The sequence below is a fragment of the Salvelinus sp. IW2-2015 genome, linkage group LG32 (genome assembly GCF_002910315.2).
Source record: "Salvelinus sp. IW2-2015 linkage group LG32, ASM291031v2, whole genome shotgun sequence".
Taxonomy (NCBI): domain Eukaryota; kingdom Metazoa; phylum Chordata; class Actinopteri; order Salmoniformes; family Salmonidae; genus Salvelinus; species Salvelinus sp. IW2-2015.
Genome location: NC_036871.1, coordinates 36,037,905 through 36,057,752, shown reverse-complemented (window position 1 = coordinate 36,057,752; position 19,848 = coordinate 36,037,905). Strand labels below are relative to the sequence as shown.

Sequence of the window (19,848 nt, the reverse complement as noted above, 5' to 3'; positions counted from 1 at the left end):
TTCAGAACGTGAGTTCCCCTTATAGATGATAAATTGAATAGCAGGTGTGTTAATCAATGTATCATCTATCATCTATGCACACCATGTAAACTCTCCAGGACCAGGATTATAGAGCACTGTCCAATATAGGGATGAAGTTCATGCATAACATGTTTTATCCATCTTCATCTGATCCTAGTCCCTCAAATCAAAGTTTACTGGTTTCAGTACACAGATGTTCAGTTATTGCAGGTGCATCAAGATGCTTGTGCTGCTAGCTCCAACCGTGCAGTAAAACATAGCAATACAAATAATGTGCACATAATCCAGAAAATAAAAAACATAATTATATAGGATGAGCCATGACTACAGTAGAATACAGTATATGCATATAAAGTGGGTGAAACAGTTTGTAAACATTAATGTGACCAGTGTTCCTGACTGCTGGGCAACCACTCAGACTGGTTCTAAAGCTTTTATCATTGTAGGGCAGAGAACACTATCCTAAAAAAAAGTCTGAACAACTCATCCCCTTCTTGTCACTAACCAATGGGAGCTCAGTAAACAACATTCTTTAGTTCACTCAAACATAGAAGAGTCCCATACACACACCAAAGCTCAGCCACTCTCACAGTTTAGAAGTACGGTACCCTACCCACATCCAATTTGGCTACTTTCAGCTGCAGGGTGCCAACAGTAACATCATGAAAGAAAATCTGTCACCAGCACACTACCGAATGCTTCAGCAGTCCATCAACAGGTGAATCTTAACTTCCATTTAAGATTAATTTTGACTCAGTCTACTGCCATCAATGCATATTAATTTTTTTTACTTAAATGAAAGCTAGGATTCACTCCCAAATGATTCATTGCACTTGAACTGCATGAGCATTCAGCAGTGTACTGGTGTCTACTTTTCTTTCTCCCCTCTCGCTCACACAAATACATGTGGACACAGGTAGAACACCCTCAAGCCAATGGACAGTCTAAATCAGACACACATCAGATTTCATAATGTTTTAGATTAATATTGTGCATCTGCAAAGAGATGACCTAGTTTAGATCAGCAAAAAAATGCACACATTATGAATCAGTTGGTTTTAATACACTGTTCACGTGCCGGTCTCTCTGGGGAAGAGGTATGTATCAGAATTTCCAGTTTCCTACTATAACAGGAGACAAACAGGTAGACTTAAAAATAGACACTTTAAGAGTAAAAGTGTTGCAAGGTTGGGGTCAAATTGAAATCAATATTTGAAAAAAGGTACTCTATTTTCAATTAATTTAATTACATCACTTCTAATTTAACCCAACCGCAGAGTATTGTTAAGGAATGTTGAGGGGAAAAAAACATGTTATGCACATTAAAATCTAAAATGACCAACTCAGCAAAGAAACAACTTGGGAGTACAGGCAAAAGCCACATTACAATGAAGCTGCAGAGAAAACAGAGTGCAAGAAAGCATGTTTGCATTCAATTAAGTACACTTCAAGACTTTATAATAGACCTGGTAAATAAAACTACATTTTCAGGATTTAATACTAAAACAAATTCTGATTAAAGAAAATGGCTGTAAAAGTGAAAATACAATAACCACAAAAATATTTACAGTAAATAATACATTTAAAAACATTACAAGTCCAACAGCTTTATCCCCCTCTGTACTCCTTCATACAACTCTGCTTCCCAGGCATATCAGAAACTTGATGAGGCCATTTACTAGGATTAGCAGCTTTATTGACTGTGTTCAGGTGTTCTGAGTGTAGTGGTCCCCAACCCTGGTTCTGGAGAGCTGCAGAGTGTGCAAGCTTTTATTACGGCTTTGAATTGACACGTGTCCTGTTCAAATTAGCAGTAAATTAAATCAACCAAGGTTGTTATAGCTGGGCTGGAACAAAAGCATGCACCTCCTGTACATCCTCCAGACCAGGGTGGGTGACCGAGGGCCTTTCAGACCTTAATGTCAATCTCTGGTGAGGCTGCCCTTCTTGCCCGTCCACAGCTCTCGGAGCTCCACCTGGCAGCCAAGGTCTCTGAGGGCAGCTTTTGCCAGGTCGCCACAGTCCCGGTGGGCCGCCAGAGCCTGGGCGATGAGGGTCTCTGCTCCCATCTCCAGGATGGGCTGGTTGAAGTGAGTCATGCGCGCCACCAGGTTCCTCAGCAGCATACATCCCTGTTTCTGGGGAACACACACACAGAGAGACAAAGAGAGACAGACAAAGAAAGAGAGAGAAAGAGAGAGAAAAAGAGATGGTATTACATAAAGATGGCAGGCTAAAGAAGGTTTGATCACCAGTTATAGCCCTATGTAGTGCTGATTCCTTCTTGTGTCCTCGTATTACCTGCACATTGACCTCATCAGGATGGGTCTTCATAGCCAGCAGAGCCGCCAGCGCACCGCCTTCCTCCATAATGACTTGGCAGTTGTTGGGTTTGCGCAGAGCAACGACAGAGAGAGCAGCACAGCCCTGCTCACACACCTAGACAGGAGAGATGGGCACAACAAAAAGCCACAGAAATGTATAACATGTTTAAACAATAAAGACTTATGAAATAATTTGTCAAAAACAGTCAACTGCATGAAATGAAAGGCTCACCTGAGCATTGCCCATGTGTCTATTCATGGCAATGACGATGAGCTGTACTCCACCGGCATTTGTGACAGCATCCTTAACATCATCATTTCCTGCTATGGCCCTCAGAGCGCTGAGTACCTGCCTTGTGAGCTCCTGGAAGGGACGTGAACTAGTTAGTGAGCAATTCAGATAACCACAAGTCAAAACAATCTCATGTAAAAAAACAAAAAAAAACAGACGTTTACATATTTTGCATTAACCCTGAACTAGCACACCTGGGGTGTATTCATTAGGGGTCTCCCGAGTGGCGCAGTGGTCTAAGACAGAGGCGTCACTGCAGTACCTGGTTCGAATCCAGGCTGCATCACATCCGGCCGTGATTGTGCGCCGCCCTATGGGAGTCCCAATTGACCCAGCGTCGTCCGGGTTAGGCCGACATTGTAAATAAGTATTTGTTCTTAACTGCCTTGTCTAGTTAAATAAATATTCAATAACAACAAATAAAAKATTTGCACACCGTAGCAAAATATTCCACAAGGGAAAAGGTTTTGCCAGGAAAACGAGAGTTTCTAATTGACAAATTCAGACAGGTTCCTCCCCGTTTCGTTTGCTTGCTTCTATTTGGTTTCTAGTGAAGACTTATGAAATAATTTGTCAAAAACAGTCACTTGATGACAAGTTGAATCAGGTATGCTAGTTCTGGAATAGTTCAAATACATGGAATGGCTGGGGTCCACAAGGAGAGGTTTGAAAAAGGCTGGTCTGAGGCACTTTTGTCAGCATAACTCACCTGGGACTCATAACTGTCTGCCAGCAGGGTCATCATGAACTTTAACCCTCCCAGGTCACAGATGTCCTGACAGAACTCGTTCCTCACGGCCAGGCTGGACAGAGTAGCACACAGCATACTGAGGACAGGGGTATTCTCTGGGTGTGCTGAGAGGGAGAAAAGAAACACGGAAGAGGTGATTCTCCAAGAATAAAACATGTGAACCTACCATCCTAAATACTCAAAGATATCATTATCTTTCATAGTATCTTCCTTTGGACATTTCTATTACCTTTAGCAGCCTCCACAATAACTTTCAACCCACTGTGTTCCATAACAATCATCTTGGCGTGTTCATGAGCCTGTCCAAAAGGAACTCTTATGTCATCGTCAAAGGTCATGTACCGGAGGGCATTACAGGCCTCTTTGACCAGATCGGAGCGTCCAGTGTGTCGCTTGATGGTACCGGTCAGCAACGGCAGCACTCCAGCCTTCACCAAATCCTGCCTGTTCTGCTCGTGCTTCAAACAGCAATGGCGGACCGTACGGATGGCAACTAACATCAGTGCAGGGTCTGTCTGGTACATGCCAAGGATGCTCACAAGGAGATCCTTGCCCTCCAAGTCAAGGAGGTCTGGCTGGCCATCTGTCAGAGCGGCCAGGGCAGAGAGTGCGGCCAGCAGAGCCTCCTGTTCATCCAGAGTCTTTCTACAGCAGGAGATGATTGTAGGATAGGCATCTTTCTGGGCTGCCAGATGCCTCTGGGCAAAGCCGAGAGAACACTGCTCTGTGAAGCGTTTCAGATCTGCAGCCATACTACTGTCAGATGCTATTTGAAGGGATTCCAGGGCCTGTAAATAGAAACGGTACAGAGCTGTGGCATGATGGGTGGCATCCTGTACTTTTCTGTACTGTGAAATGTGATGCAGGTGGTGATGACTTGTGTTGTGTTGTCATCAGCTCAGAACATACTCCATACCAACCTGAAGGACCTCATGCTCCTCTGTTTGGTGATCACCTGCTGTCGGCAGTGTTTTCACTATACAGCTGAGGTCCACCCCTGGGGAATATGGAGGAAAAACAGAGAAGGAAGATTCATCCAGGATCAGGGGGTTTATCTTATACATTGCCTATCATACGGTTGAGTTACAGTAGGCGTGCATGTTGCTCCTACAATGTCAGATTCAGATCAAATCATGTAACGTTAGTATACCTTGAGACTCAAACTGTTCTACCGCTTCTCTCAAGGCCTCCGCAGTGTCCATGTCGAACTCATCGATGTTTTCCTTGACCACCGAATCGAAGGTCTCCTGTGTGATCCTGCGACAGGCCATGTCTGCAACGTTCAGCTTAACTTGAATAGATGACGACCAAGACTGAAATGCAATAAAACGATTGCAAAATCAGAAAGGACCCAACATAGTCAGTCTTCTCCAACATGATTATTGTTGTGGGCTGTGTGTTGCTGGTGACACAAACGTCAGATAACAACCGCCTGCTTAAAGATAGCACGCTTACTAGCTAGCTACACCCCTAGCTAGCTAGCTCAACTTAGCCATCAGCACACAAAGATAGATACCGGTATCTAGCGAACAATTTTTCAAATAGCCGAGATGCTTTAAGAAGAAGTTTAGACATACGTTTCTACTGTGTTAACTTAGAACAGAATTACCGGGAACTTCACAAAATAACAGATAATTTATCACTTACCACCGCCCAGTGGCTGTGCTGCTGATAATGGGCACGTTTGAGTGGTAAGGTAACCGACTAAATAAATGGCGCGTYGGGGGGGAACAGACATAGTCTGTCCAGAACAGACTATAGGAGGCACACAGTACTACATAGATAGTCATGGCTACAAGGAACTCTATTCCACAAAAGGTAACTGATGCAAGCAGGAAAATCAGATAAAAATACACCTTATGGAACAGCATGGACTGTGAAGAGAAACCCGTACACAGTAATGTTGTAGAGTGGTATCATACATTTTGTGTTGTGGATATCTGGTGGTGTGACAGTGTTATATGAAGTACTGTTTTGTTTTATGTGTAATATAAATGTCAATGTGTTTGGACCTCAGGAAGAGTATCTGCTGCCTTGAACGGAGTCAAAAATGTGGTTTCTATATGTTTGAAACCATGCCACCTACTCTGCTCTAGCCATTACCACGAGCCCATCCTCCCCGATTAAGGTGCCACCAACCTCTTGTGATTCCTTCGTTTGACATGGTGGGATCTTTTTGTGTCAGTAAAATGAATGGTGGCAGAAGCACCTTTATGAGCAAGTATTGATATAATAACCATTATATTTAAGTAAACTTGGATTTATTWATTTATTTTACCTTTATTTAACTAGGCAAGTCAGTTAAGAACAAATTCTTATTTACAATGATGGCCTAGGAACAGTGCCTTGTTCAGTGAACTGCCTTGTTCAGGAGCAGAATAACAGATTTTTTACACCATATGTTGTGTGATCATCCCACCACGACTAGGGAAATCATGCTGTTTATTAGGCTACAGATTCAATAATTAATGAAGATTTTAACAGGGTGGTGAAAGTGCAAGGTGAGCTTGTTGGCTACCGCTGTTGGCTAGCGCGCACTTGCCAATACCAGAGTGGGCACACTCGCTATATAACACAATTTMTTTTGTGAGAAAACCATCAGTAGAGTTGAAAATGCGATGGAAACCCATTTAACTTGTATGTTTTTTTGGGGGTACATGAGAATTTAACAGCAAAATGTATTTTTGTGTGTACTATGTCATCACGCACAGCATTTGATCTGCAACAGGTCAATATGATGGAAACATCTCTGGTGAGAAAATGTGCACATTGTTTTTATGCAGATTTTTGAATAATCTGTCACCAATTGAAGGGAAACCTAGATACTAACCACGAAACAGAAAGTTTTGGTACAATTGTATTATTAGGCAACAGATTAAATAATTTATGATGAACTTTACAGGGTGGTGAAAGTGCAAGGGGTGAGTTTGATGCTGCTTTCCAATAAATATTGAGGGTCTTATTCTGGTGACATGATGATCAATGCTTGACAAATAAAAACATGATCACTTTTATCCATAATAATCTCATCATGTAGACTAGCCTATCCGCACAGCCTACACACACTGTATCTGTTGTTGGTTAGAGCGCACGTGGCAAGCCCAGAGTAGGCACATTTGCTATTGAACACAACCGTTTTTGTGACAAAACCATCAGTAAACCATCAGAGTTGAAAATGTGATGGAAACCCATTTAACCCAAATATCACATTTATTTGTATATATTTACTGTACACATGAACTGGCTCCTGTTTCAGTCATGTATTTGGTGACATTCTTGTGGGTAAAAAGAAATACAAATAATGATTGGTTGACAATAGAGCCTCCCACAACACAGGTGATGGCTGCAGGATGAAGTTGGTGAAGAGCAACTGCAGAAACATGCAGTCAAAATGTCATGACCTTTGATCACATTATTTTAGTAAAGTTCATGCAGTCGACAAGTAGGTGCAAGTGTCATGGGTAAGGGATCCATCTTTTGTCAAAAGTAGATTTATTTTGCATTTGAGCTATTCCTAACCCTTTTCCTAACCTTAACATGATGCGTAAATTCTCCTTACCTGCTATGAAAAGTCAAATCTGATGTTAATTTGACAAAAACTGGATCCCTCTGTAACGATGGTCAAAGACTTGACAAAAGTGATCCGCTCGAACGCGCCCAATGACTCAAACCCAACTGGGGAGATTACGCAAATAACGTCACAGCGTGGAAGCCGATATTGCTGGAATTGATTGCTACGTTATTATACTGACGTTTGTAAATAGTTAAACATGTACGCAAGTCCTTCAAATAAATCGTCTCGGATAAGTTGAGCTGTCATTAAAAAAAAAGGTTCCGCATACTTTTTTTCTAGTTCTGTTAAAATACTATTCACTACTGGAAGTCAAAGATAATCCATACAATATACAAATATTGGACTCAGGTCAACATATTTTGGCAAGCTATATCACTTTTACAAATGATAAATAAATGCATGTATTACGTTTATGCAAACGTAAATCAACTGCATGTCCCAAGATGCATCGCTGCCATTGAAATCGCGTGGGGTCGCTTGCTCCTACGCACAGATCCAGGATCAGCTTACCATTTCCCAACCTAACCATAGCAATCAGAAGTCAGAGAGCATAACCGATCCTAGATCAGTGCTCTGGAGCATACTCGCTGAACAACGGCAGTGGTGCGATAGCGACTGTTGATGTTTTTGTTGTCAGTAAAATGGCGACAAGCGGAGAGGCCCCGGAATCTTGGTACCTAGCTCTGCTCGGCTTTGCGGAACATTTTCGCACCTCAAGTCCTCCGAAGATCCGTCTCTGCGTCCACTGTCTGCAGGCGGTGTTTCAGTTCAAGCCGCCGCAGAGGGTKGAGGCCCGAACTCATCTCCAGCTGGGCTCGGTACTCTACCACCACACCAAGAACACGGAACTCGCCCGAAGCCACTTGGAGAAAGCGGTAAGCATTCCCCAGAAACTCCGTGGATGTGTTTTATAGGGGAGGGAAAAGGAAGGCCGCAGCTTTGGCAAAGCTATCGGTGTGTTGCTGATCAGGAAAGTGGACGAGAGTGGTTGATTATCAGTGAGGATATTTAATTATCGCGCGTCAGCTTACAATAATTGTTGGGACATCAATCAAACAATGCAACATTGCATGTACTAAACAAATATTGAAACTAACTTTCGCATTCTGTTCCCCCCCCCCCCCCCCCCATAGTGGTTCATATCACAACAAGTATCCTTTTATATGTGTGTGTGTGTGGTGTGTGTGTGTGTTGGTGTGTGTGTGTGTGTGTGTGTGTGTGAGAGAGAGGGAGCGAGAGAGAGCATGCATCTATCTACCTGAACAAATGTTTACCATGTATCCATGCTCCGTACGTTTTTTTTTCTTCATTGATGCTAGTGTTATCATGCAGAAAAATACATTTCCTTTACAAGTAATACCAGATCCCTCAGTTTGAAGATGTCAAATTCGAGGCAGCAAGTCTTCTGTCAGAACTGTATTGCCAACAGGTAAGTGTAGTATTGTTCTCCTTTCCGACCTGTGGCCCACCTTCACCTTGCACTATTACTTGAATTCAATCAAATGTCAGTGTTAAACATGCCTCGCTTATCTGTTCACATGTTTATCTCAGCATTTTTGTTTATCAACATTTGTAGCTCAACCTTTTGTAAAACAAAATGTCATACTCCATTATTTTGGCATTGGCTGTTATGTCATCATAAAATAGGCCTAATCAGTAATCCTTGCGTTGTCTTTTCCCTCATTAAGCTGCTTTTGCATGTAAGTGAACTCTGAAACAGTAAGATTAACTAGGATATGTTAGTTGGTTTAGCAAACACTTCTGATTTGTAGTGTCCTTTACAGTATTGTTGTAAAAGTTATTTAAGTTAATGAACTGATGATTATCTCTGATCTGGTCTTTCTTTGAAGAATCTGGTTGATTCGGCAAAGCCCTTGCTGCGGAAGGCCATCCAGATCTCCCAGCAAACTCCCTATTGGCACTGCAGATTGCTCTTCCAACTGGCGGTAAGTCAACCTAACAACCGGACCTGATAACCCAATCTGTAAAATGACTGAAATTTAAGAATTCAAATCAGTTCTGAAGTCAAGGTTCTCAGAAATGTATTTAGCTGTTATTCACCCCAATGTACATCTATATGGGTCATTATTTACTTGTCTTCAATAGTGGATAAAAGTTTTCTTGTCCTTTTTTAATTTATTTTTCTTCAGCAACTGCACACACTGGAGAAGGATCTGGTGTCAGCTTGTGACCTCCTGGGGGTCGGGGCAGAGTATACCAGGGTAGTGGGCTCTGAATACACCAGGTAGTGTATCATGGTAGAACACAACACAAGTAAAACAGTTTAACAGTTCTAGTAATGTCTGTACTTTATCAAGGTGTTGTTTTACTGCCCTGAGGACTAGTGTTGTGGTCTGGTCAGGTGATGTTACTGATATCCTTGTTTTCTTTCCTCCTGCACAGAGCTCTCTTTCTGTTGAGTAAAGGAATGGTAAGTTGAGAAATATACTAYTCATGTCAAGACATTCTCTCATGACGATGAATTAAAATCGAATAATGATKAAATTAAGTAAATTCAATATTCAATTCTGCTGAAACCACTTAGACCATTGCTTCCTAAACTTTTTTTAAATTAATGTCTTGATGGCCACCTAAAAAACGAAACATATGCTTATTTTTGCAATGTTTACTTARTTACCTGCATTAATAGTCACTAGTGGATAGACATTGTTGTAATGGAAGTTTTGAGGCATCCTACTTGATGATTTGTAAGGAAAACATATTTTTAGGGACAAAATTGCGCCTGTTTTAAGAAGAGTGAAATGTCACCCTGTGTGTTTGTCTAAAGCTGCTGCTGATGGAGAGGAAGCTGGGGGAAGTACATCCTCTGTTGACTCTGTGTGGGACCATCGTGGAGAACTGGCAGGGAAACCCCATCCAGAAGGAGTCTCTCAGGGTGTTCTTCCTGGTGCTGCAGGTCACACACTACCTGGACGCTGGACAGGTACAGAATCAGAATCACCTTTATACGTCAAGTACATTTACACATACCCGGAATTTGACTTGATGAAGTAGACAGAATATAGACAGGAATTTACACAATCTACATACAGTATTTACAGTGCCTTGCAAAAGTATTCATCCCCTTGGCTTTTTTCCTATTTTGTTGCATTACAACCTGTAATTTAATTAGATTTTTTTATTTGGGTTTCATGTGATGGACATACACAAAGCAGTCCAAATTGGTCAAGTGAAATAAAWWAAAAATATATTGTTTCACAAAATTCAACAACAAAAAATACGGAAAAGTGGTGCGTGCATATGTATTCARCCCCCCTTTGCTATGAAGCCCCTAAATAAGATCTGATGCAACCAATTACCTTCAGAAGTCATATAATTAGTTAGATTGCACACAGGTGGACTTTATTTAAGTGTCACATGATCTGTCACATCTCAGTATATATACACCTGTTCTGAAAGGCCCCAGAGTCTGCAACACCACTAAGCAAAGGGCACCATGAAGACCATGGAGCTCTCCAAACAGGTCAGGGACAAAGTTGTGGAGAAGTACAGATCAGGGTTGGGTTATAAAAAAAAACCTGAAACTTTGAACATCCCACGGAGCACCATTAAATCTATTATTAACAAATGTAAAGAACATGGCACCACAACAAACCTGCCAAGAGAGGGGTGCCCACCAAAACTCACAGACCAGGCAAGGAGGGCATTAATTAGAGAGGCAACAAAGAGCCCAAAGATAACCCTGAAGGAGCTTCAAAGCTKCACAGCGGAGATTGGAGTATCTGTCCATAGGACCACTTTAAGCCGTATACTRCACAGAGCTGGGCTTTACGGAAGAGTGGCCAGAAAAAAGCCACTACTTAAAGAAAAAAATAAGCAAACACGTTTGGTGTTTGCCAAAAGGCATGTGGGAGACTCCCCAAACATATAGAAGAAGGTACTCTGGTCAGATGAGACTAAAATTGAGCTTTTCCATCAAGGAAAACACTACGTCTGGCGCAAACCCAACACCTCTCATCACCATCTCCACAGTGAAGCGTGGTGAGAGCATCATGCTGTGGGGATGTTTTTGATCGGCAGGGACTGGGAAACTGGTCAGAATTTAAGGAATGATGGATGGTGCTAAATACAGGGAAGGTCTTGAGGGAAACCTGTTTGTCTTCCAGAGATTTGAGACTGGGACGGAGGTTCACCTTCCAGCAGGACAATGACCCTAAGCATACTGCTAAAGCAACACTCGAGTGGTTTAAGGGGAAACATTTAAATGTCTTGGAATGGCCTAGTCAAAGCCCAGACCTTAATCCAATTGAGAATCTGTGGTATGACTTAAAGATTGCTGTACACCAACAGAACCCATCAAATTTGAAGGAGCTGTAGCAGTTTTGCCTTGAAGTATGGGGGYAAATCACAGTGGCTAGATGTGCCAATCTTTTAGAGACATACCCCAAGAGACTTGCAGCTGTAATTGCTGCGAAAGTTGGCTCTACAAAATATTGTCTTTTGGGGGATGAATAGTTATGCACGCTCAAGTTTTCAGTTTTTTTTGTTTTATTTCTTGTTTGTTTCACACAACAAAAAGATTTTGCATCTTCAAAGTGGTAGGCATGTTGTGTAAATCAAATGATACAAACCCCCCCAAAAAATCAATTTTAATTCCAGGTTGTAAGGCAACAAAATAGGAAAAAGTGCAGAGGGGTGTGAATACTTTCGTAAGCCACTGTACAATATAGATACAGTAGACCTCACTCACTTAGCAGATGTGGGATAATGCCTGAGTTTTTAAAAAGTCCTGATTATGTGGTCCATGGTCATAAAATAAAAAGATAAGGGGCCTGTTGTCAAAAATGTACAGTTGAAGTCGGAACTTTATATACACCTTAGCCAAWTATATTTAAGCTCAGTTTTTCACCATTCCTGACATTTAATCAGAGTAAAAATTCACTGTCTTAGGTCAGTTAGGATTTATTTTATTATTTATTTCAGATTTTATTTGTTTCATCACATTCCCAGTGGGTCAGATGTTTGCATACACTCAATTAGTATTTGGTAGCTTTGCCTTTAAATTGTTTAACTTGGGTCAAACATTTCGGGGAGACTTCCACAAGCTTCCCACTTTAAGTTCGGTGAATTTTGGCCCATTTCCTCCTGACAGAGCTGGTGTAACTGAGTCAGGTTTGTAGGCCTCCTTGCTCGCACACGCTTTTTCAGTTCTTCCCACACATTTTCTATGGGATTGAGGTCAGGACTTTGTGATGGCCACTCCAATACCTTGACTTTGTTGTCCTTAAGCCATTTTGCCACAACTTTGGAAGTATGCTTGGGGTCATTGTCCATTTGGTAGACCCATTTGCGACCAAGCTTTAACTTCCTGACTGATGTCAAGAGATGTTGCTTCAATATATCCACATAATTTTCCTTCCTCATGATGCCATCTATTTTGTGAAGTGCACCAGTCCCTCCCGCAGCAAAGCACCACCACAACATGATGCTGCCACCCCCGTGCTTCATGGTTGGAATGGTGTTCTTCGACTTGCAAGSCTCCTCCTTTTTCCTCCAAACATAACGATGGTCATTATGGCCAAACAGTTCTATTTTTGTTTCATCAGACCAGAGGACATTTCTCCAAAAAGTATGATCTTTGTCCCCATGAGCAGTTGCAAACCGTAGTCTGGCTTTTTTGTGGCGGTTATGGAGCAGTGGCTTCTTCCTTGCTGAGCGGCCTTTCAGGTTATGTCGATATTAGACTCGTTTTACTGTGGATATAGATACTTTTGTACCTATTTCCTCCAGCATCTTCACAAGGTCCTTTGCTGTTATTCTGGGATTGATTAGCACTTTTCGCACCAAAGTACATTAATCTCTAGGAGACAGAACGCSTCTCCTTCCTGAGCGGTATGACGGCTGCGTGGTCCCATGGTGTTTATACTTGCAAACTARTATTTGTACAGATGAACATGGTACCTTCAAGCGTTTGGAAATTGCTCCCAAGGATMAACCTGACTTGTGGAGGTCTCCAATTTTTTCTTCTGAGGTTTTGGRTGATTTCTTTTCTTTTGATTTTCCCATGATGTCAAGCAAAGAGGCACTGAGTTTGAAGGTAGGCCTTGAAATACATCCACAGGTACACCTCCAACTGACTCAAATGATGTCAATTAGCCRATCAGAAGCTTCTAAAGCCGTGACATTTTCTGGAATTTTCAAGCTGTTTAAAGGCACAGTCAACTTAGTGTATGTAAACTTCTGACCCACTGGAATTGTGATACAGTGAATTATAAGTGAAATAATCTGTCTGTAAACAATTGTTGGAAAAATGACTTGTGTCATGCACAAAGTAGATGTCCTCACCGACTTGCCAAAACTATAGTTTGTTAATAAGAAATTTGTGGAATGGTTGAAAAACAAGTTGTATTGACTCAAACCTAAGTGTATGTAAACTTCTGACCTCAACTGTATAAAATAGGACTTAATTAACACGGCAAGATTTAGGAACAATATGCACGCGGAGATGAAGTCATCATACAATTCCAGATGTAATCCCACTTGAAAAGGCACATAACCGATGTAATAAATATCTTTGGGCTGATAGGTGAAGAGTGTGAAGCCGTGTCTGAAGCAGCTGCAGCAGTGCATCCAGACCATCTCTACACTCCACGACGATGAGATCCTACCCAGTAACCCTGCCGACCTGTTCCACTGGCTGCCCAAGGAGCACATGTGTGTCCTTGTCTACCTGGTGGGATACAGCAACTGCAAGTGACTTTTGACCTCTATTGGTCATATTGTTCTTGTCACGACAGACTTTACTTACTTATTTTTCTCCCACAGGTGACAGTCATGCACTCCATGCAAGCAGGCTACCTGGAGAAGGCCCAGAAATACACAGACAAAGCTCTCATGCAGCTGGAAAAGCTCAAAAGTAAGTCATGGGAATCCCGACCATAGAATTACATATAGAGGTCATTTAAAAGGATCTCTGTGATCCTCACCCTCTCTCAATCTCCCAGTGATTTTTCAGCTGAAGAAGTATTGTGGTTGTCAGTGACTTTGTTACTGTTGATGCTGCTGATATTGATGTGTTTTCCAGTGCTGGACTCCAGCCCCATCCTCTCCACATTCCAGGTCATTCTGCTGGAGCACATTATCATGTGCCGACTCGTCACTGGTCACAAGGCCACGGCATTGCAAGAGGTATGGAACATGCTTAACATACACATGAATTCATGTAAACGGATAGATTTTCGTGATGCTGATGGTTTCCCTGTTCTCAGATCTCTCAGGTGTGTCAGCTGTGTGCGCAGTCTCCCAGGTTATTCACCAACCATGCATCCCAGCTACACACCCTGCTAGTGAGTAGCTTTCTAGCCTTGGAATTCTATTTCTTATATCTGTACTTTGTGCAGTGGACAGGTAGTTGTTCTGTTATGATTTTCTATGTTGTGCCGATCACCTCCCTCGTCACTGTTGTGGTCTGTTCCAGGGTCTGTACTGTCTCTCAGTGAACTGCATGGATAACGCTGAGGCGCAGTTCACTGCTGCCCTGCGGGTGAGTGACGTGAGTGTGTCTACTAGGATATCTATTGGCAAAATTAGTAACCTCCTTAGTTTGATATTTCTGGGTGTGTTAATTGAAATACATCTGTTTTTCACTCTTCCAGCTGACGACGCACCAGGAACTGTGGGCGTTCATTGTAACCAACCTGGCCAGCGTCTATATCAGGGAGGGCAACAGGGACCAGGAGGTCAGAGGGCATCTGGGGTGCATTCAGGATAGCAGGGTTGTTGTATGTGATGAATGGGAGTTCTTCACCTGACGTATTATGTCCCTGTTTCTGTTATAACAGCTTTATAACCTGTTGGAGAGGATAAATCCAGATCACAACTTCCCTGTCAGGTAAGAAAAAGTGTTTGTATGTTTATGTATTTTTGCACCTCCGAGTGCAATCTTGCGATTGATGTTTGATTCTACATGGACTCCTCTACTCCTCCCGTTCCAGCTCTCATTGTCTGCGAGCAGCAGCCTTCTACATCCGTGGACTGCTCTCTTTCTTCCAGGGACGCTATAATGAGGCCAAGTAAGTTTAACCATGGCTCACCAGAAACATTTTCTTGATGTACATCACATACAAATAATATCTTCACACGTTTAGAATACCTGCTCAGTTGGAAAGAAAGCCGAAGAGCACGACTGTGAAACCTTAACAAAAACGTGTTAGTGACTGTGTGTCGCGTTAGGCGGTTCCTGAGGGAGACTCTGAAGATGTCCAATGCTGAAGACCTGAATCGTCTGACTGCATGCTCTCTGGTCCTACTGGGCCATATCTTCTACGTGCTGGGGAACCACCGGGTGAGATCACATCACAGGGTTCTCCAGGATCATATTGCAGGGTTTCCAAAAGCACATAATGTCTCGGAGCAATGCTAGGAGGTGTGATTGAATCTGAACCATGCATTTGGTGCTGTCTGTGTTTCCYCCAGGAGAGCAACAACATGGTGGTCCCAGCCATGCAGCTGGCCAGCAAGATCCCCGACATGTCAGTCCAGCTCTGGTCCTCGGCTCTGCTCAAGGGTAAGGCAACAGCTGTCTGTGTGTGTCTGTTTTTGAGACGTACTGACTGAAATGACTGTTCTCCCTGTAGATCTGAACAAGGCATGTGGGAACACGATAGACGCCCATGAAGCGGCTCAGATGCACCAGAACTTCTCCCAGCAGCTCCTGCAGGACCACATCGCTGCCTGCAGCCTCCCTGAGCACAACCTCATCAGTGTATGATTCATCAATCACTCAATCTTTATAATCCATGCACTGCCTTCCAAAGCATAACTTCATTAGGATAAGAACTGATCAATCAGTATATCAGTTAGTCATCCATCAATATATTTGTACTGCACCATGGTAAATATTTATCTACAGAAAATACACAACAAGTACATGCACAGTTAGAGGAATGATTAGATTTTATTAGGATCCCCATTAGCTGACACCATGACGATAGCTTGTCTTCCTGGGGTCCGACACATAACGAAYAGTACTTTACAGACAAATGACTTTAAAATGTACATTTAAAAACATTTAACAAGTAGACATTCCAGCTAGAGGAATGAGTGTGAGACAGTGAGTTGACAGACTGTGTGTTGTTGCAGTGGACGGATGGACCTCCTCCAGTGGGCCAGTTCCAGGCCCAGAATGGACCCTCTACCAGCCTGGCCAGCCTGCTCTAAGCACCACCACACCATGAGAGAGAGTGAGCTGGAGKGAGAAAGGAAGGGAAAGGTAGAGGGGGTAGAAGAGGGATAGAGATGTGAAGGGGCAGACTTGTATCCCGCTGATCTGCATACAGCCTGGATGCTGGTTTGTTTCAGCATTGACCAGTTTCATTGTAGTTACTATGCCAACGAGCATAGCTAACCAATGCTGAAACAATACTACCTACGCTACATATTTTATCTAGAATTCTAAAGATCTTAACTTGTTCTTTCAACGGTAGGACTTTTTTAGTGGGAGGGTGGTGGGACACGCAAAAGGTGTTTATATCTTTAGGTGGTGAGATGAGAGAGAACTGAGCTTACACCTACCTCAGAGAGACTGCCACTGGGCACTGCATTAGCAGGGTGTACATATAATGAAACTATGCACCTTATAGAGTTGAAATGTCATGTGATGAGTAGCCTGGAGTAGAAGCTAGCTTTTTGGTCTAGCTGGCGGTATGAGTGGTTGACATTGAATTGCTGACAACTAAGGTACCATAGAAGGTTTTCACACACAGAGTTGTGCCCCGAACTCAAGGCAGGACAATAATCCAGTGAAGAGAGAAGACCATCTCTGTGACACTGCAGCAACATGAGAGAGAACTTTAAATGATGGTTAGGTTCTACACTTTGTTCCCCAAGTTTCATTGTTGTCAAGCTCCTAAAAATGGTCCTGGAGTGGGAAGTTAAGACATTGGATTGGGTGAATATATTAATATAATTTTATTTTTTAAGTCAATAATAATTTTTAATGGCAAATTGAATTTTGGGAGGCAATGTTTGCACCCATTTTTTTTGCAGTAGGCGGTAACAAAACTAAAACTACATTTTATCTAGATACAGTGCCTTTGGAAAGTATTCAGACCCCTTGATTTTTTCCCACATTTTGTTACGTTCCAGTCTTATTCTAAAATGGATTAAATTCATTTTTTCCTCAGCAATCTACACATAATGACAAAGTGAAAACAGGTTTTCAGATTCTTTAGCAAATTTATAAAAAATAAAAAAACAGCAAACCTTTTGCTTTGAGAATTGAAATTGAGTTCGGTGAATCCTGTTTCCATTGATTGTCCTTGAGATGTTTCATCAACTTGATTGGAGTCCACCTGTGGTAAATTCAATTGATTGGACATGATTTGGAAAGGGACACCTGTCTATATAAGGTCCCGCAGTTGACAGTGCATGTCAGAGCAAAAACCAAGCCATGAGATCGACGGAATTGTCTGTAGAGCTCCGAGACAGGATTGTGTCGAGGCACAGATATGGGGAAGGGTACCAAAAAATGTATTCAGCATTGAAGATCCCCAAGAACACAGTGGCCTCCTCCATTCTTAGATGGAAGAAGTTTGGAACCACCAAGACTCTTCCTAGAGCTGGCCGCCTGACCAAACTGAGCAATCGGGGGAGAAGGGCTTTGGTCAGGGAGGTGACCAAGAACCCAGAGTTCCCACAAGATTCTCTGGTCTTATGAAACCAAGATTGACCTCTTTGGCCTGAATGCCAAGCGTCACGTCTGGATGAAACCTGGCACCATCCCTACGGTGAAGCGTGGTGGCATCATCGTGCTGTGGGGATGTTTTTCAGCGGCAGGGACTGGGAGACTAGTCAGGATCGAGGCAAAGATGAACGGAGCAAAATACAGAGAGACGCTTGATGAAAACCTGCTTCAGAGCGCGCAGCACCTCAGAATGGAGTGAAGGTTCACCTTCCATCAGGACAACGACCCTAAGCACACAGCCAAGACCACGCAGGAGTGGCTTCGGGACAAGTCTGAATGTCCTTGAGTGGCCCAGCCAGAGCCCGGACTTGAACTCGATCTAATATCTCTGTAGAGACCTGAAAATAGCTGTGCAGCAATGCTTCCCATCCAACCTGACAGAGCTTGAGAGGATCTGCAGATAATAATGGGAGAAACTCCCCAAATACAGGTGTGCCAAGCTTGTAGCTTCATATCCAAGAAGACTCGAGGCTGTAATCGCTGCCATAGGTTCTTCAACAAAAATATTWAAAAAAAAATGTTTTGGCTTTGTCATTATGGGATATTGTGATGCGGGGGGAAAAAATTCGATCTCAGCGATTTTAGAGTAAGGCTGTAACGTAATAAAATGTGGAAAAAGTCAAGGGGTCTGAATACTTTCCGAATGCACTGTATGTTATTCCTACTCATATTTTCCCTTTTGTTCTACTGTTTGTTTGTTATTTACCTTGTAAATCTCCCTGTATTTTAGACATCTAAAAAGTGTTGTCCCCCTGAAAACTACCTTACAGTCCCAAGTGCAACCAGAGGGAGGCACTGCAGAGTCATTTTTGAGCAACCTGTTGGTGACATGGCAGAACACTTGTATTATTTTACAGTACTTGTATTATTTTACAGTACTTGTATTATTTTACAGAACTGTTTAACAAGTAAGGTTTTGTCAACTATCAGATCTATCACCAACTTTTTCAAGAATAACACACTTCTTAATTACTCTGTAATTATATTTGATTGTCATTGTATTGTATCACAATGCAGACTTAGTTTAGCAGCCTTATAAACAATAATGTGTTGCAAATATTTCCCTCTTTATTTTTAACAAATGAATCCATTTATTCGATTTTGTAAAGTTTGACTATTTATATACCACGTTTGACCATATATCGGTTTCACTATTTATTTTTGCAGGTACGTTTTTGTATAGATATGACAGAAAATATAAATGTTTTGTGACTTTTTTCCCCCAATGTGTATTTTTATGTTTCTTATGAATGATTTAAACATGTAAATGCTAGGTTTGGTCAGTTGTGAAACAAAATGCTAGAGCTACGACGACTGCCTTGCGTTTTTATTTTCAAGTCTACGTTATACTACAAGGATATCATAGGTTGGTTACCCTGCTCATTACAGTATTTTAGAATTCTGGTTTTGTGTTTTTAAATAAAAAAAATCTTTTAACACATCAAGACTTAAAAATGTTTTATAATAATTGTAAAACAAAATAGACAGTTATCTTTTGCATCAACTGTATTTTATGCTGATCTGAACATTCCAACTCAACATACAAACGTTATCATCTTCAACTTTGATTTGAGACCAGAGAAATAGGCCATAATTACATGTCCAGGGCATTGGTCCTGACTGATGCATAACATCTAACTGCTCTGTTCAACCCGTGGAACACACACATATGTGACAATTTTGATATGTGACACTCAAAATGCTTATTTTCACGTTTATGCTTGAAGGCACATTTATGCCCTCAATATACAGTATGTGGGAAGATGTGTGAAGACGTTTTCCCTTTGAATGAAACTTGAGTTYTTGGGAGCATACAGTTAATGGGTGTGGGGATCGTTTCTGCATTGGATTTTAGTCATTTAGCATACGCTCTTATCCAGAGCAACTTACAGTAATGAGTGCATACATTTTTGTACTGGTCCCCTGTGGGAATCGAACCCACAACCCTGCTGTTGCAAGCGCCATGCTCTACCAAAAGGCTGATTGTGTAGTGTCTTGAGCAATGTTTGAATTACACTTTGACCCAAAGGTTCCCTAAAAAAAATAGTTGTCTAGACCAATGTTAATATTCTTAACCTTTATGGAGGTTTCCATGTTAATATTCTAAATGAAATATTTCCTTGATTCCCAGTGTCCTCGATGCCTCATCGGCTTTCACAAAACACAGGTTCCTCCCCTCAG

General features: G+C 42.0%; 2 protein-coding genes across 5 annotated transcripts; one reads left to right on the top strand and one right to left on the bottom strand.

The window, feature by feature from the left end:
* Positions 1 to 1,486: 1,486 nt before the first annotated feature.
* armc6 (armadillo repeat containing 6) lies at positions 1,487 to 5,126 on the bottom strand. 2 transcript variants are annotated; one of them, XM_023977101.2, is made up of 8 exons: positions 5,036 to 5,126; positions 4,539 to 4,701; positions 4,309 to 4,385; positions 3,618 to 4,176; positions 3,347 to 3,492; positions 2,578 to 2,709; positions 2,323 to 2,460; positions 1,487 to 2,159 (listed from the first exon to the last, which is right to left on the bottom strand). In XM_023977101.2, exons 2-8 carry the CDS (start codon positions 4,657 to 4,659, stop codon positions 1,944 to 1,946), a joined length of 1,389 nt encoding a protein of 462 aa, XP_023832869.1. In that variant the 5' UTR covers positions 4,660 to 4,701; positions 5,036 to 5,126; the 3' UTR covers positions 1,487 to 1,943. The 2 variants fall into 2 exon arrangements, with proteins under 2 accessions (XP_023832869.1, XP_023832870.1); XM_023977102.2 differs by lacking the exon at positions 5,036 to 5,126 and adding an exon at positions 4,966 to 5,027.
* Positions 5,127 to 7,530: 2,404 nt separating this feature from the next.
* On the top strand, positions 7,531 to 16,179 carry LOC111957134 (MAU2 chromatid cohesion factor homolog). Of its 3 annotated transcripts, none has more exons than XM_070436833.1 (19): positions 7,531 to 7,837; positions 8,096 to 8,113; positions 8,326 to 8,391; positions 8,813 to 8,908; positions 9,113 to 9,207; positions 9,366 to 9,393; positions 9,754 to 9,906; positions 13,510 to 13,656; positions 13,749 to 13,839; positions 14,008 to 14,111; positions 14,192 to 14,269; positions 14,401 to 14,475; positions 14,579 to 14,662; positions 14,765 to 14,814; positions 14,918 to 14,995; positions 15,156 to 15,267; positions 15,399 to 15,489; positions 15,560 to 15,687; positions 16,065 to 16,179. In XM_070436833.1, exons 1-19 carry the CDS (start codon positions 7,604 to 7,606, stop codon positions 16,140 to 16,142), a joined length of 1,806 nt encoding a protein of 601 aa, XP_070292934.1. In that variant the 5' UTR covers positions 7,531 to 7,603; the 3' UTR covers positions 16,143 to 16,179. The 3 variants fall into 3 exon arrangements, with proteins under 3 accessions (XP_070292934.1, XP_023833641.1, XP_023833640.1); XM_023977873.2 differs by having other exon boundaries at positions 9,751 to 9,906; positions 14,401 to 14,466; XM_023977872.2 differs by having other exon boundaries at positions 9,751 to 9,906.
* The last annotated feature ends 3,669 nt before the right edge of the window (positions 16,180 to 19,848 follow it).